Source organism: Sorex fumeus, unplaced genomic scaffold (assembly GCF_029834395.1).
Source record: "Sorex fumeus unplaced genomic scaffold, SorFum_2.1 ptg000063l, whole genome shotgun sequence".
NCBI classification, from domain to species: domain Eukaryota; kingdom Metazoa; phylum Chordata; class Mammalia; order Eulipotyphla; family Soricidae; genus Sorex; species Sorex fumeus.
Window position 1 is genome coordinate 38,327,569 of NW_026606120.1, and position 27,394 is coordinate 38,354,962.

General features: G+C 43.3%; 1 protein-coding gene across 22 annotated transcripts in view; it reads right to left on the minus strand.

The window, feature by feature from the left end:
- Nucleotides 1-27,394, minus strand: part of KALRN (kalirin RhoGEF kinase) — a 792,058-nt gene that overhangs the window by 509,989 nt on the left and 254,675 nt on the right. For all 22 annotated transcript variants that reach the window (XM_056127408.1, XM_056127415.1, XM_056127407.1 and 19 more), the window contains exon 3: nucleotides 26,483-26,597. In XM_056127408.1, the coding sequence (XP_055983383.1) occupies nucleotides 26,483-26,597 (115 nt within the window). The remainder of the gene's footprint in view (nucleotides 1-26,482; nucleotides 26,598-27,394) is intronic.

Here is a 27,394-nt window from a genome sequence, read left to right on the forward strand (position 1 = left end):
CAGGAACAAACCTCGGAACCCAGCAGGTTTTGGCAGAAATCCCTCCAGATTTAATTGTTAAAATTTTGGAATTTCAAAATCGTCCAGCCACTACTGCAGCCACGTGACATCATATGTTATTCATAACCAGCAACAGAAAACAAACTGTCCACTGTTGCCTTTTCAACAGACCTGAGTGTTGGGGTAAAATCCCAAATAATAATGGTGGGTCTATTGTCAAAATATTGAATGTAATCAAAGTAGAGAGAGAGTAATGTGGAAATCATCTGCCCCACACGTAGGGGGAGGCTGTGGGATGGGGGTATACTGGGATTTTTCGGGTTGGAGAATGGGCACTGGTGAAGGTACGGGTGTTTCATTGTATGACCGAGACTTAAACCCGAAAGCTTTGTAACTGCTCTCATGGTGATTCAATAAATAAAATTATAAAAAATGAAAAAAAAGTAAGTTGGAGTTCATGCCCAATTCAATCAGCTAATCAGTGGCTGAATAAATAGCGGTACTCCTACATTAAAAAAAAAAAAACAGTAACAATATCAGGTCTCATTCCCCTGACCCTTAAAGAGCCTCCAATCATTGGGAAAAGACGAGTAAGAAAAGGCTGCTAAAATCTCAGGGCTGGAAGGAATAGAGACATTACTGGGGTCAGCTCAAGTAAATCGAAGAACAAGGGGATGGCAGTGATACAGTGATACTAGAGATTATGGGCTGGAGTGAAAGCATAGCAGGTAGGGTGTTTGCCTTGCATGTGGCCACCCAGGTTCAATTCCTCAGAGCCCAGCAAGCTACCGAGAGGATCCCACCCACACTGCAGAGCCTGGCAAGCTCTCTGTGGCATATTCTATATGCCAAAAAACAGTAGCAATATGTCTTACAATGGAGACATTACTGGTGCCCACTCAAGAAATTGATGAAAAATGGGAAGACAGTGCTACTAGATATTATAGATCCTACTAATACGATAGCCTTAATTAACCCTGATCTTGAAAAAATGTTTTTTGTTACAGATACAAGGTTTCTACTTTAAAGCAAAGCAAGGGAAATACTTCTGTTTGTTAGCAGCTACTTCTGTGTGCCAGGTCATGGGTTTATGCATGGTTTCATGCTATCCTCATAACTCCTGTTCAGTAATCTGTGCCTATCTCACAGAGAAGAAAATCAGCAATGAAGCACATTTTGCCATCCACAAGGGAGGACTTGGAGCTTCATTCATTTGCAACCAAGGTCTCCTGATCACTGCCAGGGTAAATGCTGTTCCTAGCCCCGACTAGTCCACATTTCCACTCCCACAAAGCCAAAGGCCATGTTCAAAGTATCTTCTAAGGGCCACACTGAAAACATAAGGAGAAATTGTACCCTCCTTCCATCAGAAATCCATTTGTCCTATGCTGTACTCATGATTTATCACTTAAAGCCATTCATTGGTTCCTGGAATAACCAGAACTGCTTCCCATAGTTACTTCATGACCATAGGTTCTGTCTCCGATTGTCCAGGATATTGTTCTCTTGGGAATCAGGAATGCTAACGTCTGCATTTTAACATATTCTCCCCCACTCCAAACCCACCCCCAACAGCCACTGCTTTTTATAGAGTTTCCACAGGTCACTCTTGCCTCCAGTCTCCTCAGGACTGTGCCCTTATAAAACAGGTTCAAAATTCTTCTAAGTCCACCACTAATAAATGCCAGAATTGTGCTTCTGATGTGGGAGAAGAGCAGAAGGCAGAATCCTGAAGATGCCTGAAAAAGACATCTCCGACCCCAAACAGAAAACAGGCAATGAATCTAGAGGATACGAGAGACCCATCCCACTCAGGTCCCTGACACTGGCAGTCTTGATCCCACCCATTAAACAATTCACATGCTCTTAAAGTACTTTAAGTCTTTCTCTACACCTTGGTGCAATCTGATCAGTAAGTCACAGCTGGCCATCATCCACACAAGCACAAATAAGCAATATTTATGCACCTGAAGCTGAACACAATGCAAGAAAATGCCTGCAAGAGTCCCTGCCCTCCCCCCCCCCCCACCCCGTCACCTCTTCAATCAGTTGTGTGGACTTGGCCAGCAAAGCATTGCTTCTAAGTAATCACCACCTGCATTTCCCACTTGCAGCAACTTCTACTTACAAGTAAAAAGCAGGTTTGATAATTGGCAGTGTCTACCATCGTGACAGTTCTCTTCCCCCTCATCTTTACCACTGCCCTGTTCCAATCAGATGCTTAATCCATCATTCGGAATTGATCTTTCTACTCTAGTACCCCAAAACTGTCCCCTATACCCATCACGACTTCTCCCTACATTCTGGCCACCTCTCTTTTCAATGGATAAAAGCTCAGATGCTAGTCTTCACATGTGTCTAATGGCAAATGACCTAATCTCTTTGAACCTCAATTCCCTGATATAAAAAATGGGAATAATAATATTCATCTCAAAATGCTATGTGAATTCACAAAATACAAGAACAAAAAATATATGGCTAAAGAGGATGATAATGATAGTAATAATAGTGTCATTTGTGTATCAAAATTAGTAGTCAGTTCCAGAAATTAAACAAGTAATTTTGCTCATCAAAATTATCTTCAAAGATTCTTCATGTATTGCCAACCATAGTAGTCTGAAAAAACTAGTCCCAGAAACTAGTTCCAGAAACATATGGTATGATTCCCTTTTTATAAAACTCAAACCCAAGCAAAACTAAACAGTAAATTGTTTATGAAAACATGTGGTAAATTACAAAAAGAAGCAAGAGAAGGAAAAACGGAGAACCTGTGGGAGCAGAGATTTCAGGGGGAGGCAGAGGATCAGGTGCAGGGGATCTACAGCAGCTTCGAGGGAAGAGATTGATAGTTTCTGAAGTGATGGGTGGACTCTCAGCTGTTCACTCATTGCTAGGTTTCATAACTATGTTTTCACATGAAGTAGACATTGGTGTGAATATGTACAGGATAACTACTATACTAATCATTAGGCTTCTCCAAGAGAGACATGTCTTGTGACAGTATGCAAAAACAGAACCAATGACAACACTAATTCACAACAGGTACCGAATGCCTAGGTACTGCAGAGAGATTACTAATTTCTTCACAATACTCTTAAGAAGTGGACCTTCATTTTCCAAATTAAAAGTCAGAATTCTGGGTTCGGAGCCCAAGGTCATTCTTTGCCACTCTTAATCCATGTTCCATCTTCTCCCTTCCCTCTGCACAAGTTCCCTGGGAGGCTGACCCACCCACTACAGCCATGCCTCCCCTGTCACCTGGCCTTGACTGCATTTAGTTAACAACAATGAAGGACAAGTAGTCAAGAGAAGGAGGACAGTGAAGTAAGAGCATTTCCTAGTCCCCCATAGCAGAAATATGAATGGTGTCATCTCTCCCCTGAAAGCTATGGTTCCTGTCAGGCGGCCTCTCACACTGTTCTCTCTCCAGATTCTAAGAACTGCTCCTGGCTTTGCTCCTTCCAGTCTAGAAGTACTAACACTCTCCCACCACCCCCCTGTCCTTTCTGCAACAGCCCTGGGATAACTGGGAAATCCAAACCTTGCCCCTCTCCCTGTTCACTGCTCATACTGTTATGAATTTCCCCTTCATGAAAGTCTTTTCAAATTACTCAAAAGTGGTCACATGCTGTTTCCTGAGTGAGTTGGTTTCTAAATTCCAATATCTTCTACTTATTTTTGTTTTGTTTTGGAGCCACACCTGGCTGTATTCAAGTCTTACTCCTGGCTCAGCACTCAGGAATCACTACTGGCAGTGTTCAGGAGACAATATGCAGTTCTGCAGATTGGATCCAGGGCAGGCCTGTGCAAACATGCACTTCAGCCCCTATAAGAACTGTCCCACTCCTTAGCTTAGATGTCTCTCTTTTCTTTGCAGTGAAAGTCTGGATGGCTCCAGGGAAGGTGACCACTAACTAGCTATTAACTAATGTGATTTTATATACCTTAACAGAACAACACAAAACATGATTTGCTCTAGAAACATGTAACTGATATTTCTAGGGTGACAGAGATAATGCAGGAGGCGAGGCACTTGCCTCACAGGCAGTTGTGGTGACTGAGAACTTGGTTTAAATCTCCTGCACCACACATCCCCACATATCGGGTCGCCTCTGAGCACAAACTGTGCTTTGCCCCTCAGCACAGTTGGATGTGGCCCAAGTCCTCTTCCCCCCCAAAACCTCAATGTTGTTGATAAATTGTAGTAGAATATGAAAATTGTCATAAAATTATTAATCACCTATATATTAGGAACAAAACTTAATTTTAAGATATATCTGAAAACAAAAAATTTAAGTCAATGTTCTCACTGCTCCTATTTTCTTGAACCTTCTCAATACCCTCCTTTGCTCACTGATACCAACAGAAAGGACAGAATAGAACACATTACTCAATGGTGTGTGAATAGCTTAAAGTTTCTCGTGCTGAATATAGTAGGAGGCACCTCCTGCAGCATTTGCCTCATCTTTTAACTTTCTTGCATTTTCTACTTCTATTTTCTGGAGATGCTGCACAAAGACAAAGCTGTCTGTAAGTCTAATTATCTTTTGCAGAAATCAATAGAACAAAAGCAAATGTTTTCAAATAATAAGCTGTGAATATTGACACTTTGGTTTGTCATTACAGAATGGCCCATCTTAATTTCTTGTCATTGTTGTTATTATAACACCTGAATTCCTGATGAAATATTCAGTGGTTCTAAGAGTAGAATTAAGCAGCAGATACACCAAAAGGTTAATACATTAGTGCCCTTAAGAGCAGCAGAAAGACAATCACAACAAAATAAGCTAATAATGATGGACAGGAGGAATTCAGTACAATAAAAGTTCATGATGTCTTTGCTTCATATTTGGAGTCACTGTCACTATCCTCCTGTTTTTCATCGATTTGCTCGAGCAGGCCCAATAACGTCTCCATTGGAGACTTTGTTGTTACTGTGTTTGGCATATCGAATACATCACGGGTAGCTTGCCAGGCTTTGCCGTGCGGGCGAGAGACTCTCGGTAGCTTGCTGGGCTCTCCGAGAGGGGCAGAGGAATCAAACTCAGGTCGGCCATGTTGGCTGCATACAAGGCAAACGCCCTACCGCTGTGCTATCGCTCCAGTGGGGAGGGCGTTGGCCTGGCACGCTTCATATTTAGAAATTATTATTTCACACATGTGACTCTTAGTAATCACCTAAACTCTGGGTACTGACTGGGTACTTGTTTACTCTCAGTCTAGATGTTCTACCCCATATCTCAATTTCTGGGTATATTCATCAGCTGATTGTATCTGTGTATTCCTTTCCAACCCTTTCACCAACAAGTAACTTTAAGCAGATAGCAGCCAGAAGGGGAAAAAAATCTAGACAAGTGTAAGATGGATGACACTGAATAAAAGATAATACAAAAACTCACTAAGACCAGGAGTTTTGCTCCATGGCTTGGAAGCCAGCCACACACTCTAGGGGAAAAGGGATCTCAGATTGAGAAAGGAGCACCAAATAAAGGGTGTTGGGAGGATCCTCCCAGGATGGGAGAAGCATGCTGAAAGTAGACTATAGACCAAACATGATTGCCACTCAATGCCTCTCTTGCAAACCACAACACCCAAAAGGAGAGAGAGAACAAAAGGGAATGCCCTGCCACAGAGGCAAGGTGGGATGGGGGGATGGGGGGTGGGAGGGATACTGGGACCAGTGGTGGTGGAAAATGGGCACTGGTGGAGGGATGGGTGTTTTATCATTGTACAATTGAAAACCAAGCACAAAAATTTGTAAATCTACAACTTTACCTCATAGTGTTTCACTAACAAAATATTTTTTAAAAAAAGTAAATGATGGAGAATGGACACTGCTGGAGGGACGGGTACTGGATCATTGTCTAACTGAAACCCAAGCACAAAAATTTGTAAGTCTACAACTGTACCTCGTGGTGTTTCACTAATAAAATTTTTTTAAAAAAACTCACTAAGGTCCCTATTCAGGCCCTGGCTCCTAGTATGTCCTCAAAAAATAACTGCCAGGAGGCTGAGGAGATAACTGACAGGGCCAGTGCCCTAGGATTCACCCTTTGTACCACCTGGTCTTTTTCTTTTTCTTCTCCTTTACTTTCAGAGTTATTCACTACAAGTGTATTTCTTTTTTTTAATTTTAATTTTTATTGAATCACCATGAGACAGGGCATTACAAAATTGTTCATGATTGCTTTTCAGTCATACAATGTTCCAACATACATCCCTCCACCAGTGTAATTTCCCAGCACCAGTGTCCCTAGTTTCCCTCCCACCCCTTCAAGCCACCTCCTACCCAACCTGCCTCTCTTTCTCTTTCTCTCTCTCATTTTAGGCATTATGGCACCTGGTCTTCCCCCCAAGGACTGTGTTGGGAGTGACCACCAAGTCATGTATCAGGAGGAGACTCTGAACACTGCTGAGGAGTGGCTTCCAAACAACCAAAAGTCAAAAATGAAAACAAACCAAAAAAATTAACCATCACAAAAATAAATATAATAAAAACAATAAGCAGCCTAACAACTAGGAGAAGTTATATGTATATCATATATCAGACCAGATAATATCAAAACATAAATAACCAAAAAAGCAAGCAACACAACCAAAAGTGGTCCATATTCATCAACAATTTTTATCAGGAAACTTTAAATCAAGACAACAGTGAGATGTTCTCCCACACCAATGAGAATGGCATATATCAAAAAAGATAAGAAACAACCTGTGTTGACAGGGATGCGGTGGGAAAATGTATGCTGGTGGGAATGTAGTCTGGTTAAGTTCCTATGATATACAGCACGGAGATTTCTCCAAAATGTAAGCAATCCCATATGACCTGGCAAATTCATTTCTACCTCCCTCAAATAAAAAAAATTATTTGAATAAATATGTATACAATACACACACACATATATATGTGTGTATATATGTATATATATGTATATATATATAATGAATGTCCATTACAGAAACTTGAACAATATCCAGGGTTTGGAAACAACCCAGATGTCCAATGGCACATGAGTGTGTAATGAAGTTGTGGTATATACACAGAATGGAATACTGTGTAGTCACAGGGATTATGAAATCATGTAATCTGATGCAACTTGAATGGAACTGAAGGATGTAGTGCTGAATGAAATAAGTCAGAAGGAGAACAAACACCAGATATTCTTACCTCTCTGTGGTATACAAAACAGCAAGGGAATACAAAATAACAAAGGTGGGTAAACCCTTGTTAAGGGCTGGAGCGATAGCACAGCGTGTAGGGCGTTCGCCTTACAAGCGGCCAACATGGCTGACCCGAGTTCGATTCCTCCGCCCCTCTCGGAGAGCCTGGCAAGCTACTGAGAGTATTCGATATGCCAGACACAGTAACAACAAAGTCTCCAATGGAGACGTTACTGGGCCCGCTCGAGCAAATCGACGATCAACGGGAGGGCCCTAGATTACAGAAACAAAAATGCCAAGGAAGCAGAGAAATAAGGAAGGGGGATAGTAAGAAGCAGCTTATTGGAAAAAAACATAGGGGAAATGGGTCAGTGAACTTGGACATATCAGTGGTATAGAGAAGAGGTTATCTATATATAAAAATCACTAGAGCCTATACTACCATAAACATGGGACTCAAACTACCATAATTAAACCTAAAAATGAGTCTGTTATAGAGACAGGCTGGGAGGGGGAAGAGAATCTGGGGACAAGAATGAAGGGATGCTGAGATTGATGGTAAATTTGAAGTTGGAATACTATATGCCGGAAACTCCATTTAACAGCTTTGTAAGTCATAATGCCTAAATAAATTAAATTTTGCAAACTAATTATGAAGAAATAATTGGGTGAAAGACCTGAACTGAATTCTCCAAAGAAGACATACAGATGGTTCACAGATACATAAAAATGGTCATCATTAATTATTATTAGAGTAATGCAAATCAAAACCACAATGAGATTTAAGGGACAGATTTCCTGAAAATACAAAATTGAAAATCTCAGAAAATCAAAAAATATTCCTAAGTATTTATATAAAATATATGGAAATGCTAATCCAAAGTAACATCTATACATTTATAGTCACGGAAGATTTTTTCACAATAGTCAAAAAATGAAATCAACCTAAATGTCTATCAGATAAATGGATAAAGAAGCATAGTTCATTTTTCCAATGGAGTATTAGTATTCCACCACTTAAAAATATGAAACTGTGTGTCTGGGATCAAAAAAGTTGAAACTGGAGGTGATTATGCCAGGTGAAAAAAGGATGTGAAATACAATAACTGAGGCTTCCATCACATGTGAAATCTGAATAACTAAAGCAAACAAACTGACATAAAAAAATCACAAAACTAGCTTCTGATTTGGTGAAGACTATTTGGTAAAAGAGAGAGGGGATGAGCAAGAGAGGTTATTTGAATGGCAGGACAGCACTGGCTCTATGGCGAGGAGAGTGGTGACAATTATATACATATTAAGGCATGAAGCTAAGCAAATGAAACTCCACTACACTGTAATGAAATAGAAGTTAATAATTATTTTTAAATAAAAAGGGCTGGAAACAAGAAGTATAGGTAAGGATGTAGAATAAAAGACAAAAAGTAACTCTGCTACACTGTTGGTAGCAATATAAGTTGGCAAAACTCAGCACCTAAAATTTCATATATTGGGGCTGGAGCAATAGCACAGTGGGTAGGGTGTTTGCCTTGCACGCGGCCGACCCAGGTTCAATTCCCAGCATCCCATATGGTCCCCTGAGCAGTGCCAGGAGTAATTCCTGAGTGAAGAGCCAGGAGTAACCCCTGTGCATTGCCGGGTGTGACCCAAAAAGCAAAAAAAAAAAAATTCATATATTGTAGAGCAATAATAAGCCAGTATAGTACAGGGGTTAATGTGTTTACATTGCATGTGAAGGCAACTTATTCAATCCCTCTTACCACAGACAGCCCCCAAGCACTGCCGGGGTGACTCCAGAGCACAGAGTCAGGAGTAGCCCTGATTACCACCAGGAGTGACTCCAACCCCTTTTGCCTACCCTCTACCACCACACTACAAATATATTATTGAATGGAGTGAATAGAGCTGTTAGGAAGTTACTTTAGAAAGGTTTAAGACCTATTCTTATCTGCTTCCTATAAAACCTCAGAACAGTAGGATAAAATATTTGGAGATGACTAAGGAGATAGATTCTCTAACTCATTTATAAATAAGGGCTAAAAAATGAGAGAGACGTTGGAAAAAATATTTATATCTGAATAATATGGAACCCAGAATGGTCTGTTTCAAACAAAGTCCATGAATGTTACTGGTGATGACTCAAAATTCCCAGCTAGAGTCTAAGGGAGTGTTTACAAAAATAAATGATAAGACCCCACAAGTGTGGGGGAAGTATTGGAGAAATTTAGTGGGGCGTAGGTATCCTGGAGTACAACTGGGATACAACAGATCTTTCTGTACACCTAAAGAAGGTAAATTACAAAGAGGATCTGTGTGGCTTTTTTTCTGATAAAGTGGGTACTAGGCCACATATATTTGGAAACATCTGGCCTGAGAGAAGTGAGCAGAAATTCTTTTAAGATTTAAGACGTGGACAATACTTGAAGTAAAACTCACTTCACTCATTCAGGGATCCTGAGATAGTGTATGTTGATGAAGGTGATAATACTCTGTTTTGAGGTCCAAGATTTTATTATGTATAATCGTAGATTATTTGTGCATCAATTATTTTTCATTCATCAATTTTGTGATAAACCTTAGGATTTAAGATGCAGATAAGCACCATAGCACTGTCCTCCCGTTGTTTATCGATTTGCTTGAGCAGGCCCAGTAACGTCTCCACTGTGAGACCTGTTGTTACTATGTCTGGCATATCAAATACGTCACGGGGAGCTTGCCAGACTTTGCCATGCGGGCAAGTTACTCCCGGTAGCTTGCCGGGCTCTCCGAGAGGGGATCCGAAGTAAAATTTACTTCACTTAGGCAGCCTGAGAAAGGAAATATATATGATACTGAGGTATCTGATAATACTATTTTGGGATCCTAGATTTTATTATGTATTTTTCCCAGTACATAGCACTGTCCTCCCGTTGTTCATCGATTTGCTCGAGTGGGCACTAGTAACATCTCCATTGTGAGATTTGTTACTGTTTTTGGCATAACGAATACATCATGGGGAGCTTGCCAGGCTCTGCTGTGTGGACGGGATACTCTCAGTAGCTTGACGGGTTCTCTGAGAGGGATGGAGGAATCAAACCCAGGTCAGCCGTGTGCAAGGCAAATGTCCTGCTCGCTGTGCTATTGCTCCAGCCCCTCCCAGTACACAGAAACACAAAATTCAGGACAGAAAGGTCTTAGAGTTATCTAACCCAGCCACTGGTCCTAGGGAGGAGTCCTTCCTACGAGGAAGTCATTGAGCCTCTGATGAAAAGAGCTTGTTTTCTGCAGAGACAACGGCATAATAGCTTGACAGCTGCCATGTGGGTACTTCTTCATCTCAGTGTACTACGCACTGATGTAGTGGAGACCATGCCTCTTCTTTTGGGCTAGTTCATTGGATAGTACTTGGGCTGGTTCTTTTCCCAAAGCCATAAATCACTTCTTACAATTTCAGTCTTGATGGTAAAATCCTTCATTTCTACAAACTACTGAGTTTGCATGTTCTTCAGTGTGCTGTCTCCACGGGCTGCACTCCAACTGGTAGATGCAGTTCTAAAACAGAGCTACAGAGTTCAGGGAGGCAGGTTCAAGATGATGCAACCTGCTTCAAAGAAGAGACTGGATCTCTTTCTATTCATTTCTAATGACTACAATCATCAAAAATGGTGGCAAAAATGCCATCAAGCTAACTGCTTTCTTAAACTCTGGGACCCTCTTTCATCACTCATTGGCTTGTGTTCTGCTGGTTGGTGGCTATCCACACTACTACCAAAGTCATACTTCGTTATCCTGTCCTTCGTGGTCATTAGCTTTGCACTAGAGAGAGGCAAAACCAAATTTCCCCTAACTTTCTCAAAATGTCTTTTTCTGGTCAACAAGATTCAGTCCTCTACCTTACGTCAGAGACTTACATACAGAGACCTTACAGACAGAGACATTAGCTTGCTAAATAACCTACAGTTTCACACCATTATGTACCGCCTGGTCTAGTACTTAACCTACGGGCCATGGCCCTGCTACAGTGAAAAATCAAGAAAGAGGTGCCTCTATATACGTCATCTGAGTGGGTGCTGGAGAGGTGATATGATTCGCTGTTACCTAGGTGATCTGACTGACCATTCTGTGTAACCAGTCAGACTGTTTGGTTCTAAAACCTTCACTTTTCTCAAACATAACCAGAAAACAAGTGGGATATGTACAGTACATAAGCACAGGTCAGGAGTTGCTAACATTGTGGTCCAGGAAGAGTGAGAAGCCTTTGTGAGGAGCTGCTGGAAGGAAGCTGCTAGAAAGAAGATGCAGTGGGAAAGCACTGGAGAAAAGCCAGTGCTGTGGGGCTCCAGGGGGCCTCTGGAAGGGGCTGCTGGGTGCCTGTCCTGAGGAGAGGCTGCTGCAACACTGATGACACCATGTGGTCAAGGGTTAGTCCTGCTCACTGTCCCCCAAACCCCAGAGGTCAGAGCTAGCATGTTAGCAGTTTATGATGTGACAACCCCACATGGGGTCACAGTTATGTGAGGTTATGAAACACTGCTATGAAACACACATGGTTCCTGATGCCCCATTCACTCTCAAAGGAACGACCATCTCCGAATGCAACAGCTTTGTGTACCTAGGTCGAGAAGTCAACATGACAAATGACCTGGCAGCCGAGCTGCGCAGGAAGAAGAGAGCGGCTTGGAACGCCTTCAAGAACGTTGAAGAAATAGCAAAGAGGACGAAGAACCTCTGGCTCCGGGCACATCTCTTTGATTCCACTGTTCTTCCTGCATTAACATATGCCTCAGAGACCTGGGCCCTATGTCAACAGGATGAGAACGCTATTCGGGTCTCCCAAAGAGGAATTGAAAGAGCTATGCTTGGAATATCACGTTTCACTCAAATGAGAGAAAGAATCTGGAGTTCCGACATCTGTCGACGATCAAGAATCAGGGACGCTGTCTCGTTTGCCAAGGTGTCAAAAATCAGATGGGCTGGTCACGTAATGAGATTTAAAGATGACCGCTGGATTAGAGCTGTTACTGACTGGATTCCACGGGATGTCAAAAGACCACGTGGCCGCCCACCTACCAGATGGTCAGACTTCTTCGTCAAGATCATGAACGATCGGTTTGAGGCTCTTCATGATCCCAGAGCGAACAGATGCCATTGGGCTACACTAGCACGTGACAGGGACAAATGGAGACATTGGCGCCTGCTCGAGCAAATTGACGACTAACGGGAAGTTAAGTGATTAAGTGAAGTGATGAAACACTGCGACAGTAACAAGTTTCTTAACATGTAACATCCAGAGAGTAATTCAAAATCAGGAGTGTTCCTGGTAGTACTTGCCTATGTCATGTTTCTCCGGCAAAGAGGAACCACAAGTAGACCTGCTGCAGAGTACAAGGCCTCCCTTTCTTTCGAGTTTCTGGGCCAAGACCCAGAGAAGATCAGTAATCCTGATCAGTATAATCTACATCATCTAGTTAGACATTGTGTGGTTCCCTTATTTCCTGATGACACATTTATGCAGAAGAGTGGCTATCTGGGCCACTAAATTCTTCACTTTCCCTCCTCAAGTAAATTTCGTTGTTCTTAGAAAAATTCTGTCCCAGGTTTGATTGTTTCCAACAGTCACTAGATGTGAACTTGTGTTCAAAAAAATTAGGAAATGATGGGTGGGCATGATAAGTTGTTAAACTCTGCAGCCTTCTGGGTACTTATTCTTGGTGAATACAGGCCCCTTGGGAGGGAGGCAGCTGGCATCCCAGAACAATTGTTTCCATAAGTGTGACAACTGGATTCTAAATTCCCATCTACCAGAATCTGTAAAGAACTCAGGTTCCCGGGCAACACCCTTGGAGAAGCAGACAGTCTGGATCTATACAGACTCCTCCTTATGAGGACGACTTCTCCTTTCGCATGACCTTCCACCCCCGTTGGGCTTCACTCCTTTTTACTCAGAAGAAATCTTTTCCTTTTAGTTGCTTCCAATCTGTTTAGCCCTATCTTTGCTCAATATAAGTCAGAATAAAGGTAAGATTTTTTAAAAACACTTTCACATTCTTTCTATTCCAAAGAAATGATGATAAAGCGACACTCCCTCCACTACCCAGCCGTCGCCACACTCCAGGACGCTTTCCGGACGCTTTCCGCGACACATCATAAGACATTAAATACCCATCTTCCGGAATTGTCGCATCATATTTGATAGGGTTCAAATATGGTAACACCTACATGGGTGATTAGAGGTCGCCCCAAAAGCCTCTATCCCTCTCAGAAAGACTGGCAAGCTACCGAGAGTATTCCGCCCGCACGGAAGAGCCTGGCAAGCTATCCATTGTGTATTCGATATGCCAAAACCAGTAACTACAACTGGTCTCATTCACCTGACCCTGAAGGCTTCACCAACATGGCAGCACTGAGAAGGATGAGAAAGGAGAGGCCAACAAAATCTCAAGGCCGAACTAGGCTGCCACAACGAAGGACGACAAAAATGATCGTCTGTACTTTCGATGTACATACGCTAGCATCAGATGCATCCATCAAGGACCTGATGGTACAAGCACAAATGATCAAGTACGACATCATTGGTCTGACCGAGACAAGAAGGCACGAATCTCACCATGCCGTTTTCGACACTGGAGAAGAATTGTTCCTCAGAACATGCGATAAAAGAGGTGTTGGAGGCGTCAGTGTCCTTGTCAACACAAACTTGACCAAGAGCATTGATTCATTCGAATGCCTAACAACCCGAATCGGACGTTTACATTTGAATAGATGTGGCTCACTGCCTGCAGTTTCTATCTTCGTTGTCTACGCACCAACATCCAATTATGATGAAGGAGAAATTGAGAAGTTCTACATGGAGATGGAGAAGTTCTATAAAGAAGACCACACCTTCTACAAGATCATTGTGGGTGATTTTAATGCCAAGATAGGACCGAGAAGATCAGCTGAAGAACTTCACATCGGGACCCATGGCCTAGAATGGAACGAACAGGGTGAGAGACTGAGTTCATCATGTCGACAAAGACCATCCATGGCAACTCACAGTTCCAGATGGCAGAATCTAAACGATGGACATGGGAGTCTCCCGGTGGACGATTCCACAACGAAATAGACCACATCATATTCAATCGACAGTTTTGCCTGACCGATGTCCCTTTTGTCCCAAAATTTCGAACGGGATCGGACCACCGTCTCCTTCATGCAAAATTCTACTTCACAGAGCGGGAAGAAAGGGCTGCAAAGTTCAAAAAGAGAACTCCCAGAATGACCACCAACTGGGAACTCTTTGGCACTATTGCGGCAACATGGGAAGATGCCATTGTTGACAACATTGACGAGGAATACGATCGACTGGTTCAGCACCTCCATGAATGTGCGAGGAATGCCAAGAGAGAGATAGCCACCAAAAAATGCCTGTCTTCGAAAACTCTTGAGCTAATTAGCCAGCGTGGTTTGGCGCATGCCTCAGGCAACCGCAAGCTAACGTCCGAGCTTGCAAAGCAGTGCAGAGATGTGATCAAGGAAGACCTCAAAGAGAGAAGAGCAGAAGTACTGGTAGATGAGGCAGAAGCTGGGAAAAGTATTCATAATGCCCGCCTGTCCTTTGCCAACTACAAGACCAAGATGACTGCCCTCCGACGTCCTGATGGACCCATCATATCCTCCAGAACGGCAATGGAGAAGATTATCCATGACTTCTACTCAAATCTCTTCGATAACCATGTCCACTTGCCGACATACCAAATTCCACAGGATGGATATGTCGTTCCCAACGTTCTCCCTTCCAAAATCCGACACGTCATTTCGTCCATAAAGAAACAAACAGCACCCGGCCCAGACACGGTCACACCTGAACACCTGAAGAACCTGCCATCAGTACTCATCAATACACTGGCTCGGCTCTTCACTCGCTACCTGTCTGAATGCAAGGTTCCATCCCAATGGAAAACCAGCGGGACCGTACTACTGTTCAAGAAGGGAGACATCCATGACATTGGCAACTATCGCCCAATCTGCCTATTGTCTGTCATCTACAAGTTGTTCACTCGAGTCATCCTGAATAGGATTGGCAGAACACTAGATGAAGGACAACCATGCGAGCAAGCCGGGTTCCGCAAAGGATTCAGCACCATCGACCATATCCACACGATAAACAAGCTCATTGAGGTTTCTCGGGAGTTCATGATGCGGCTCTGTTTAACGTTCATTGATTTAAAGAAGGCCTTTGATTCTGTTGAGACAGAAGCAGTTATTGAAGCCCTAGCCAATCAGGGCATTCAAGCCCAATACATCAGGATCCTACGTGAGCTGTATTGCAGATTCACTACCAGGATCTCACCATTCTACAAAGAAGTGATCGTTGATGTCAAGAGAGGGGTGCGGCAGGGTGATACCATTTCAACAAAACTCTTCAGTGCCACCCTCGAGAATATCATGCGATGACTGGAATGGGAAGGAATGGGAGTGAAGATAGATGGTCGGCAACTACACCACCTCCGCTTTGCTGATGACATTGTTTTAATAACACCAAACATCAGCCAAGCGGCACAAATACTGGCCGACTTTGACCGTGAGTGTGGAAAGGCAGGACTACAGCTGAATCTTACGAAGACAATGTTCATGAGAAACAGCCTCGTTCCTGATGCCCCATTCGCTCTCAACGGAACGACCATCTCCGAATGCAACAGCTATGTGTACCTAGGTCGAGAAGTTAACATGACAAATGACCTGGCACCCGAGCTGCACAGGAGGAAGAGAGCGGCTTGGAACGCCTTCAAGAACGTCGAAGAAATAGCTAAGAGGACGAAGAACCTCCGGCTCCGGACACATCTCTTTGATTCCACTGTTCTTCCTGCATTAACTTATGCCTCAGAGACCTGGGCCCTACGCAAACAAGATGAGAACGCTATTCAGGTCTCCCAAAGAAGAATAGAAAGAGCTATGCTTGGAATATCACGTTTCACTCAAATGAGAGAAAGAATCCAGAGTTCCAACATCCGTTGACGATCAAGAATCAGGGATGCTGTCTCGTTTGCCAAGGTGTCAAAAACCAGGTGGGCTGGTCACGTAATGAGATTTAAAGACGACCGCTGGACTAGAGCTGTTACTGACTGGATTCCACGGGATGTCAAAAGACCGCATGGCCACCCACCTACCAGATGGTCAGACTTCTTCGTGAAGATCATGAATGAACGGTTTGAGGCTCTTCATGTTCCCAGAGCGAACAGATGCCATTGGGCTACACTGGCACGCGACAGGGACAAATGGAGACATTACTGGCGCCCGCTCGAGCAAATCGACGACTAACGGGAAGTTAAGTGATTAAGTGACGTGATTAATGATAAATCAGAGCTGCACAGGTGCTATAAAGATATACAAGAGAGAAAAGAAAAATGAACACTTTAAATCTCCTGAAATCCCAGTTTTTTCTAGATGTAAAAGAATTAAGGGTTTATCATGGATCCCCATATAATTTTCTTTAGAAAAAGTCTAGTATCATGCCTGTTAGTGTATAATTGAGATCAGTTCTTTTAAAACTGCTTTTAAAAGGAGATGCTTTTAAAAGTTCTTCTAAAAGTACTTTTAAAGGGAGGCATCTCCCTCTTTAAAAGATAACAGTTTACGGGGTATGGTGCCACTAGAAGGTCAATCTTTACCTGTGAGATGAGTGCATCAGCAGCCTAATGTTGCCTTCGTAATTCCAGATATCCCAAAATTGCTACTGTGCCTTTGGCCAGACCCCAAACACTTAGAGCAAAGTTTACCAAGAAAGTGAACAGCCAAAAATTTAGGTATGTGGGAGACACACCCACAAACAACCTCCGGCTCAGCTATATAATTGGAGGCATGGCCTCTCTGGTTCTTGATAGAAGTGCTTAACGGCTATGATCCCAGAGACTCAGAAACAAATCTCGAAACCCAGCAGCTTTTGGCAGAAATGTGTCTGGAGCCCACAGTAGGTTACTGCTGCTGGGTCACCCCATAGGAAAAAGGGTGCTGTCCTTCCACATGCAGCCCGTTGGAAGCTAGGTGGCCACCATCCACTAGAGTCTATTGGACAGTCAGATTTGGGCCCACAGTGACAAGACACCCGGGGCCTCATGGGATGGTTGTGGAGACAGCCCTTTCCTCCCCATCCCAATGAGACCCCAAGTCACTACCCACAAATGGCTGCTCTGGCTCCTGATCAAGCTGCTTAATGGCCATGATCCCAGAGACTCAGAAACACATCTCGAAACCCAGTGGCTTTTGGCAGAAATGCGTCCAAATCCTGAGTAAGGTTACTGTCACCGGGCCATGCCAGGGGGGAAAAGGTGCTGTCCCTCCACCTGCTCCCCCTTGGCAGCTCAGTGGCCGCCATCTGCCAGAAGCCATTGGGCATTCAGGTTTGGGCCCACAGTGACAAGACACACCGGGCCTCATGGGATGGTTGTGGAGACAGCCCTTTCCTCCCTGTCCCAACAAGACCCAGGGTTGCCACCCACAAACAGCCTCTCTGGCTCCTGATCAAGCTGCTTAATGGCCATGATCCCAGAGACTCAGGAACAAATCTCGGAACCCAGTGGCTTTTTGCAGAAAAAAGTCCGGAGCCCGCAGTAGGTTACTGTCACCGGGCCACCCCAAGGAGGAAAGGGTGCTGTCCCTCTGCCTGCTCCCCCTTGGCTGCTCGCTGGCCGCCATCCATCAGAAGCCACTGGACAGTAAGGTTTGGGCTTGCAGCAACAAGACATGCAGGGCATCATGGGATACGTTTAGAGCCTGCCCTTTCCCTCCCACCCTAACGAGACCCCAAGTCGTTGCCAACAAATGGCCTCTCTGGCTCCTGATCAAGCCGTTTAATGGTCATGATCCCAGAGACTCAGAAACAAATCTTGGAACCCGGCGGCTCTTAGCAAAAATGCATCCAGTCTCAGCAGTAGGTTACCGGTGCTGGGCAACCCCAGGTGGGAATAGGTTTCGTGCCTTGACCTGTTACCCATGGTGGCCCAAAGGCTGCCATCTACCAGAGACCACTGGACAGTTAGGTGTGGGCCCTCAGTGATGAGACACGTGGGGACCTCACGGGATGGGGGTGGAGCCAACCCTTTCCTCCTCATCCCAACAAGACCCCGAGTCGCCCCCCATGAATGGCCTTTCTGACTCCTGAGCAAGATTCTTAATGGCCATGATCCAAGATACTCAGGAACAAATCTCAGAACCCAGCAGGTTTTGGCAGAAATCCCTCCAGATTTAAGTGTTAAAATTTTGGATTTTCGAAACTACGTGGCCACTACTGCAGCCACGCGACATCATATGCTATTCATAACCAGCAATAGAAAACAAATTGTCCACTGTTGCCTTTTCAGCATATCTGAGTGTTGGGGTAATATCCCAAATTAATAATGGTGGGTGTGGTGTCAAAATTTTGAATGTAATCAAAGTAAGAGTCAGAGTAATGTGGAAATCATCTGCCCCACAGGTAGGGGGAGGGTGTGAGATGGAAGTATACTGGGGTTTTTTGTTGTGGAGAATGGGCACTGGTGAAGGTATGGGTGTTTCATTGTATGACCGAGACTTAAACCCAAAAGCTTTGTAACTGCTATCATGATGATTCAATAAATAAAATTATAAAAAATGAAAAAAATGAGACCAGTTGTAGTTTCTGGTGCAAAATTCTACTTCATAGAGTGGGGAGAAAGGGCTGCAAAGTTCAAAAAGAGAACTGCCAGAACGACCATCAACTGGGAACTCTTTGGCACTATTGCGGCAACATGGGAAGATGCCATTGTTGACAACATTGACGAGGAATACGATCGACTGGTTCAGCACCTCCATGAATGTGCGAGGAATGCCAAGAGAGAGATAGCCACCAAAAAATGCCTGTCTTCGAAAACTCTTGAGCTAATTAGCCAGCGTGGTTTGGCGCATGCCTCAGGCAACCGCAAGCTAACGTCCGAGCTTGCAAAGCAGTGCAGAGATGTGATCAAGGAAGACCTCAAAGAGAGAAGAACAGAAGTACTGGTAGATGAGGCAGAAGCTGGGAAAAGTATTCGTAACGCGCGCCTGTCCTTCGCCAACTACAAGACCAAGATGACTGCCCTCCGACGTCCTGATGGACCCATCATATCCTCCAGAACGGCAATGGAGAAGATTATCCATGACTTCTACTCAAATCTCTTCGATAACCATGTCCACTTGCTGACATACCAAATTCCACAGGATGGATATGTCGTTCCCAACGTTCTCCCTTCCGAAATCTGACACGCCATTTCGTCCGTAAAGAAACAAACAGCACCCGGCACAGACAAGGTCACACCTGAACACCTGAAGAACCTGCCATCAGTACTCATCAATACACTGGCTCGGCTCTTCACTCGCTACCTGTCTGAATGCAAGGTTCCATCCCAATGGAAAACCAGCAGGACCGTACTACTGTTCAAGAAGGGAGACATCCATGACATTGGCAAATATCGCCAGATCTGCCTATTGTCTGTCATCTACAAGTTGTTCACTCGAGTCATCCTGAATAGGATTGGCAGAACACTAGATGAAGGACAACCATGTGAGCAAGCCAGGTTCCGCAAAGGATTCAGCACCATCGACCATATCCACACGATAACCGAGCTCATTGAGGTTTCTCGGGAGTTCAAGATGCCGCTCTGTTAACGTTCATTGATTTAAAGAAGGCCTTTGATTCTGTTGAGACAGAAGCAGTCATTGAAGCCCTAGCCAATCAGGGCATTCAAGCCCAATACATCAGGATCCTACGTGAGCTGTATTGCAGATTCACTACCAGGATCTCACCAATCTACAAAGAAGTGATCGTTGATGTCAAGAGAGGGGTGCGGCAGGGTGATACCATTTCAACAAAACTCTTCAGTGCCACCCTCGAGAATATCATGCGATGACTGGAATGGGAAGGAATGGGAGTGAAGATAGATGGTCGGCAACTACACCACCTCCGCTTTGCTGATGACATTGTTTTAATAACACCAAACATCAGCCAAGCGGCACAAATACTGGCCGACTTTGACCGTGAGTGTGGAAAGGCAGGACTACAGCTGAATCTTACGAAGACAATGTTCATGAGAAACAGCCTCGTTCCTGATGCCCCATTCGCTCTCAACGGAACGACCATCTCCGAATGCAACAGCTAGGTATACCTAGGTCGAGAAGTCAACATGACAAATGACCTGGCACCCGAGCTGCACAGGAGGAAGAGAGCGGCTTGGAACGCCTTCAAGAACGTCGAAGAAATAGCTAAGAGGACGAAGAACCTCCGGCTCCGGACACATCTCTTTGATTCCACTGTTCTTCCTGCATTAACATATGCCTCAGAGACCTGGGCCCTACGCAAACAGGATGAGAATGCTATTCAGGTCTCCCAAAGAAGAATAGAAAGAGCTATGCTTGGAATATCATGTTTCACTCAAATGAGAGAAAAAATCCGGAGTTCCGACATCCGTCGACGATCAAGAATCAGGGACGCTTTCTCATTTGCCAAGGTGTCAAAAATCAGATGGGCTGGTCATGTAATGAGATTTAAAGACGACCGCTGGACTAGAGCTGTTACTGACTGGATTCCACGGGATGTCAAAAGACCGCGTGGCCGCCCACCTACTAGATGGTCAGACTTCTTCCTCAAGATCATGAACGATCGGTTTGAGGCTCTTCATGTTCCCAGAGCGAACAGATGCCATTGGGCTACACTAGCATGCGACAGGGACAAATGGTGACGTTACTGGCGCCCGCTCGAGCAAATCAACGACTAATGAGAAGTGAAGTGATTTAAGTGATAAGTGAAAAAAAAAAAGTAAGATGGAGTTCATACCCAATTCAATCAGCTAATCAGTGGCTGAATAAATAGCAGTACTCCTACATTTAAAAAAAGATAACCGTTTATCCCTTTGATGGCTAAACTGCTAAATTAACTAGATGAACTATATGTTATTTACTACATAACTTAATCCCTGAGAACAAATGGTAAGAGTTATTCAGTATAAAGGTCTTTAAAAAAAATCCCCTGCAGCAAAAGCTGTACTAAGGGATAAATTTATAGCTCTGCAAGCATATCTTAGGTCTGCAGAAATGATGCAATAAACAACTTGACCTCACAGTTCAAGACCTTAGAAAAGGATCAACAGAAATAGCCTAAATCAGGCAGAAGGAAAGAGATCATAAAACTTAGAGCAGAAATCAACGACATGGAAAACAAAGAAACAATCCGAAAGATCAATGAAACCAAGAGCTGGTTCTTCGAGAAAATAAAAAATATATATAAACCACTAGCAACACTCACAAAGAAAGAGAGAGAGAGAGAGAGAGAGAGAGAGAGAGAGAGAGAGAGAGCCCTAATAAATCGAATCAGAAATAAGAATGGGGATATCACAACAGAAACTAAAGAAATTCAAGAGATCATCAGAGACTACTTTGAAAGTCTGTATGCCAGGAAACAAGAGAACCTAGAAGAAATGGATAAATTCTTGGATTCCTATCATCTCCCAAAGCTGAATAAAGAAGATATAGAGTACCTGAATAGACCTATTCACATCAAGGAAATTGAAACTGTAATCAAAAGTCTTTCCAAAAACAAAAGCCCAGGTCCAGGCCCAGTAGATGGATTTACTAGCGAATTTTTCCAAACATTTAAAGAGAAACTATTGCCAGTTCTTCTCAAGCTTTTCCAGGAAATTGAAAAAACAGAAACTCTCCCGAACAGTTTCTATGACGCCCATATCTCTCTAATACCAAAAGGAAACAAAGACACCACAAGAAAAGAAATTACAAACCGATATCCCTGATGAACACGGATGCGAAGATTCTCAACAAAATACTAGCCAATCAACAACTCATCGAAATGATTATACATCATGACCAAGTGGGATTCATCCCAGGGATGCAAGGATGGTTCAACATTCGGAAATCAATCAACATAATCCATCATATAAACAAAAGAAAAGATAAAAATCATATGATCATATCAATAGATGCAGAGAAAGCATTTGACAAGATCCAGCACCCATTCATGATGAAAACCCTTGCCAAAATGAGAATAGAGGGAACTTTCCTCAATATAGTTAAAGCCATCTACCACAAACCTACAGCAAATATTATCCTCAATGGGGAAAAACTGAGAGTCTTCCCCCTAAGGTCAGGGATAAGACAAGGATGCTCACTCTCTCCACTACTGTTCAACATAGTACTGGAAGTACTTGCAATAGCCGTTAGGCAAGAAAAAGATATTAAGGGCATCCAGATAGGGAAAGAAGAAATTAAGCTCTCACTATTCGCAGATGATATGATACTATACTTAGAGAACCCTAAAACCTCTACAAAGAAACTCCTAGAAATAATAGGCTTGTATAGTAAAGTGGCAGGCTATAAAATCAATACCCAAAAATCCATGGCTTTCCTATATGCAAATAGTGAAAGAGAAGACAGTGACATGAAGAAAACAATCCCGTTCACAATTGTGCCCCAGAAAATCAAGTACCTGGGAATCAGCTTAACTAAGGAAGTTAAAGGACGTGTACAAAGAAAACTACAAAACGCTACTTCAGGAAATAAAAGAGGACACGAGGAAATGGAAAAATATCCCCTGTTCATGGATGGGGAGAATCAACATTGTCAAAATGGAAATACTTCCCAAAACACTGTACAAATTCAATGCGATCCCTATAAGGATACCCATGATGTTCTTCAAAGAAATGGAGCAAACACTCCTGAAATTTATATGAACAATAAGCCCCCACGAATAGCTAAAGCAATTCTTGGGAAAAAGAAAATGGGAGGAATCAACCTACCTAACTTCAAGCTCTACTACAAAGCAGTAATAATTAAAACAGCATGGTACTGGAACAAATGCAGAGCTGCAGACCAATGGAACAGAGTTGAATATACTGACAACCCCTCCCAAGCATATGATCATCTAATCTTCGATAAGGGGGCAAGAAAAGTGAAATGGAGCAGGGAAAGCCTCTTTAATAAATTGTGCTGGCAAAACTGGACGGCTACATGCAAAAAGGTGGGCTCAGATCTCTGCCTAAGGCCATGCACAAAATTAAGATCGAAATGGATTTACGACCTCAACATCAGACCGGAATCCATAATGTTTATTGAAGACAAAGTTGGCCAAACTCTCCATGATACTGAAGTTAATGGTATCTTCAAAGATGTCACGCCACTGGCTGAGCAAGTGAAAACAGAGATAGACTAATGGGACTATCTTAAACTAAGAAGCTTCTGCACCTCAAAAGAAACAGTGACCAAAATACAAAGACAGCCTACAGAATGGGAAAGAATATTCACCAAATACACATCCGACAAGGGGTTGATATCAAGGATATACAAGGTACTGGTTGAATTCCACAAGAAGAAATCACCCAACCCCATCAAATAATGGGGCGAGGAAATGAACAGAAACTTTCGCAAAGAAGAAATTCGAATGGCAAAAAGGCACATGAGAAAATGCTCTACATCACTAATCATCAGAGAGATGCAGATCAAAACAACAATGAGATATCATTTCACACCACAGAGACTGGCCCACATCCACAAGAACAAAAGCAACTGGTGCTGGCGCAGATGTGGCGAGAAAGGGACCCTCCTTCACTGCTGGTGGGAATGCCGGCTGGTTCAGCCCTTTTGGAAAACAGTATGGACGATTCTCAAAAAATTAGAATCTGATCTCCCATTTGACCCAGCAATACCACTCCTGGGAATATATCCCAGAGAGGCAAAAAAGTATAGTCGAAGTGACATCTGCACTTGTTTGTTCATTGCAGCACTCTTTACAATAGCCAGAATCTGGAAAAAACCTGAGTGCCTGAGAACAGATGACTGGTTAAAGAAACTTTGGTACATTTACACAATGTAGCTGTTAGAAAAGATGAAGTTATGAAATTTACATACAAGTGGTACTACATGGAAAGTATCATGTTAAGCGAAATGAGTCAGAAAGAATGAGATAGACACAGAAAGATTGCATTCATCTGGGGAACATAAAGCAACAAAATGGGAGACTAACACCCAGGTATGGCTGAGATTAGTACCAGGAATTTTGCTCCATTACTTGGAGGCCAGCCACACGTGCTAGGGGAAAAGGAAGCTCAGATAGACAAGAGAGCACCAAAGAAAGGGTGTTGTGAGGATCCTCCCAGGGTGGGAGAAGCATGCTGAAAGTAGTCTATAGACCACACATGATTGCCACTCAATGCCTCTCTTGCAAAACACAGTACCCAAAACAAGAGAGAAAGAACAAGGGGGAATGCCCTGCCACAGAGGCAGGGTGGGACGGGGTGGATGGGGTGTGGGAGGGATGCTGGAACCCGTGGTGGTGGAGGATGGGCACTGGTGGAGGGATGAGTACTTGATCATTGTATAACTGAAACCCAAGCACAAAAATTTATAAGTCTATAACTGTACCTCATGGTGTTTCACTAATAAAAATAAATAAATAAATTTTAAAAAATCCCCATTTCAAAGTCTCATGCATTCAAAGTTTGGAAGTTTTTCTTTAGCTATAACCCAAACCCCTTCATAGGATCTTAAAATCTGTTTTAGTTCCCCACTTCCCAGAGAATATTTAAAAGAAGAAACAGACACTAAAGTTTATTTGTTCACATCCTTCTGCTTGAAATTCTTCAGGGTTCTGCAATCTATTCAACAACCTTACCAGCATTTAATGACTGCTCTTAAGTCCCCTTTGCCTCCTGCCCATCATGACATACCCCTCACATCTGTCTCCCACATTTTTTAAAAATACAGTTCTTGTCTCACTTGGCATCTACTTCAAGAACTTAATCAGCACAACAATGTTCCAAGGTCTCTCCGCACTGTCAAAGTTGAAGAGTTAGCCGCTCTAGGATTCACTTCATCTTCTACAAAATGCAGAGAGAGAAGATGAAGTATTTGAAAGCCCAGGGTACCACTACTTATTTAAGATGACACACACACGACAGGTACCTGCTTCACTAAGAGACGGACAACAGTCTTCAGTGGCCAAAAGCAAGGATGTAGAGAGCACTGGGGCAGGGGTCTAAAGGGTCAGCTTTGTCATCAACACTTCTCCACCAGGACATCCACACCCATGCACCCCTTACCAGCACACCCCTTGCCATACACATGCAAATGTTCATCCCATACCAGCCACTTCCTAAGCAGAATTCAGCATCTATTTGTCCAGATTTCTTCTCAGTGTTCCACTGGATCTCATGATGATCTGTCTTGGCAAAGGTTATCGCCCTTCTTGGAATAATAGACTTGACAAGTCTCACTTCAACCACCTCATGCCAGACCCACCTCAAGACAGTCAGAAACCAGTGTTTCCTCACATTCCCATAAGCTGTCAATGCCTTTCCCAAAAGAAACTTTAAAAACTTTTTCCTTTATTGCCCATCCATGAAATGCTAATATAGTATTTTAATACTATACATGCTGCATATCTGTTTATATACTATGTGTAATAATATGTATTATATGGACATATATGCTTAAAACGTAAAAGAATATCTTTTTCCTACTCCTAAGAATCTTCATTTCTCATGGAGGAAATACTACTCTCTCCATTGAATATTCAAAATCTAGATTGATGGTTTTCAATGGCCAACTCATGGTAAAAACAACAGCAAAAACCAAAACGAAAACTGAAAACCATTTGATGGAATCTAATCATGGTGTTTCACTAATAAAAATTTTTAAAAAATAAATGCTGACTTGTTTTCTACATGAATAAAGCTTAAGTATAGAACTTGAAAAAAAAGTGTAGCTATTCCCCCAAACTGCAAAGGCCAGAGGATTTAAAGACAATTCGCTGCATACAATCAGCTGGAGCGCCTGATTCTCCCAGGTGTTTCTTGTCGCAGGACCCGTCCTGGTCCTCCTAGCCTGGAACTCTCACCTCTTCCTCCAGTTTTCACTTCCAGCTTCCATTTATTCTTTTTTTTAAATTTTTATTAGTGAAACACCATGAGGTACTGTTGTAGACTTACAAATTTTTGTGCTTGGGTTTCAGTTATACAATGATCAAGTACCCATCTCTCCACCAGTGCCCATTTTCCACCACCACGGGTCCCAGTATCCCTCCCACCCCCATGCCCCCCATCCTACCCTGCCTCTGTGGCAAGGCATTCCCGCTGGGGCTCATAAGAATGAATGGCAAATTCTTATGAGCCCCAGCGGGAACAGTGGAGTGACAGAAACAAGGAAAGCACTGAGGGATGACGATCTGGAAATAATTTCGAACCACCCCAGGGCAGAAACAACCTGGACCCCTGAGAGCATGTGCAGGGATGAAGGCTCATTTCAACTCACTTCCTACAGCCCAGCTCCCCTCCTCCCCTTCCCTGCAGGACATGCCCCTTCACCTTACCTTGGCACACTGGCCAAATAGGTCACCAGTTTCCGCAGGTCTTCCTGTCTTATTCTGTCATGATTGCTGCGAGCAGGGAAGGTCAGGATGGGTCCACCTCGCTTATCACGGCCCCCTGAAGGGAGGAAAGGGAGGAAGTTTAAGAAAACCAGCTAGAAAGTGTGCCACAGAAGAAAAATAATTCCATCTGAGTGTGAGATAAAACAGGCAGAGTAGGATGGAGTTTGGCTGTGGGTAACTGTGTGACCTTGGGCAGCAAGTCTTTTGCCCTCTCTGATGCCTTAACCGAAAACGCTAATAAAAATAATGATGCCCACAACAACCATTACAGGTTTGCTACGAAGACTGATGGAGCAATGCTTGCGGAAGCATTCTTGAAAAGTAAAACTCTATAAATTTGAAAGTAGTGATAACTGTTCTCACTGAGAAAACAAACCATCGCCAATGCTACAGTCTTTGGAAATTTAACCTCTAAGTCACTCCTGTTTGCAGTCCTCTGAGGTAAGAGGCTTAGAATGAACTGAGTACTGTGCTGAGAATCCCTGAAAGCATCCATCCATTCAGGACAGCACTGCTAAATTCGAAGAAAAGCTATTAAGTATTTTCTACACAGTCAAGGATCCACCCCTGCCTGCCCGCCTGAGGTGCCACCTGTCACTCCTGCTGGAAAAACATATGAATCCTTTTGAAAATAAGGATACTCAAGGTCTTAATCACTGTAAATGCATATGTACACATTATGATTATAAATGCTTTTTAAATATCACACACACATACACACAAAGCTAGAAATGGTCAAGAAAGATAGTTCAATAGGCAAAACATCTGCTTTGCACCAGGAAGTCCAGATTTGATTCCTGCTGGCTGTAAGTAGACCACTACAAGGAGTACCATCAGGAGTGACCTCCCATG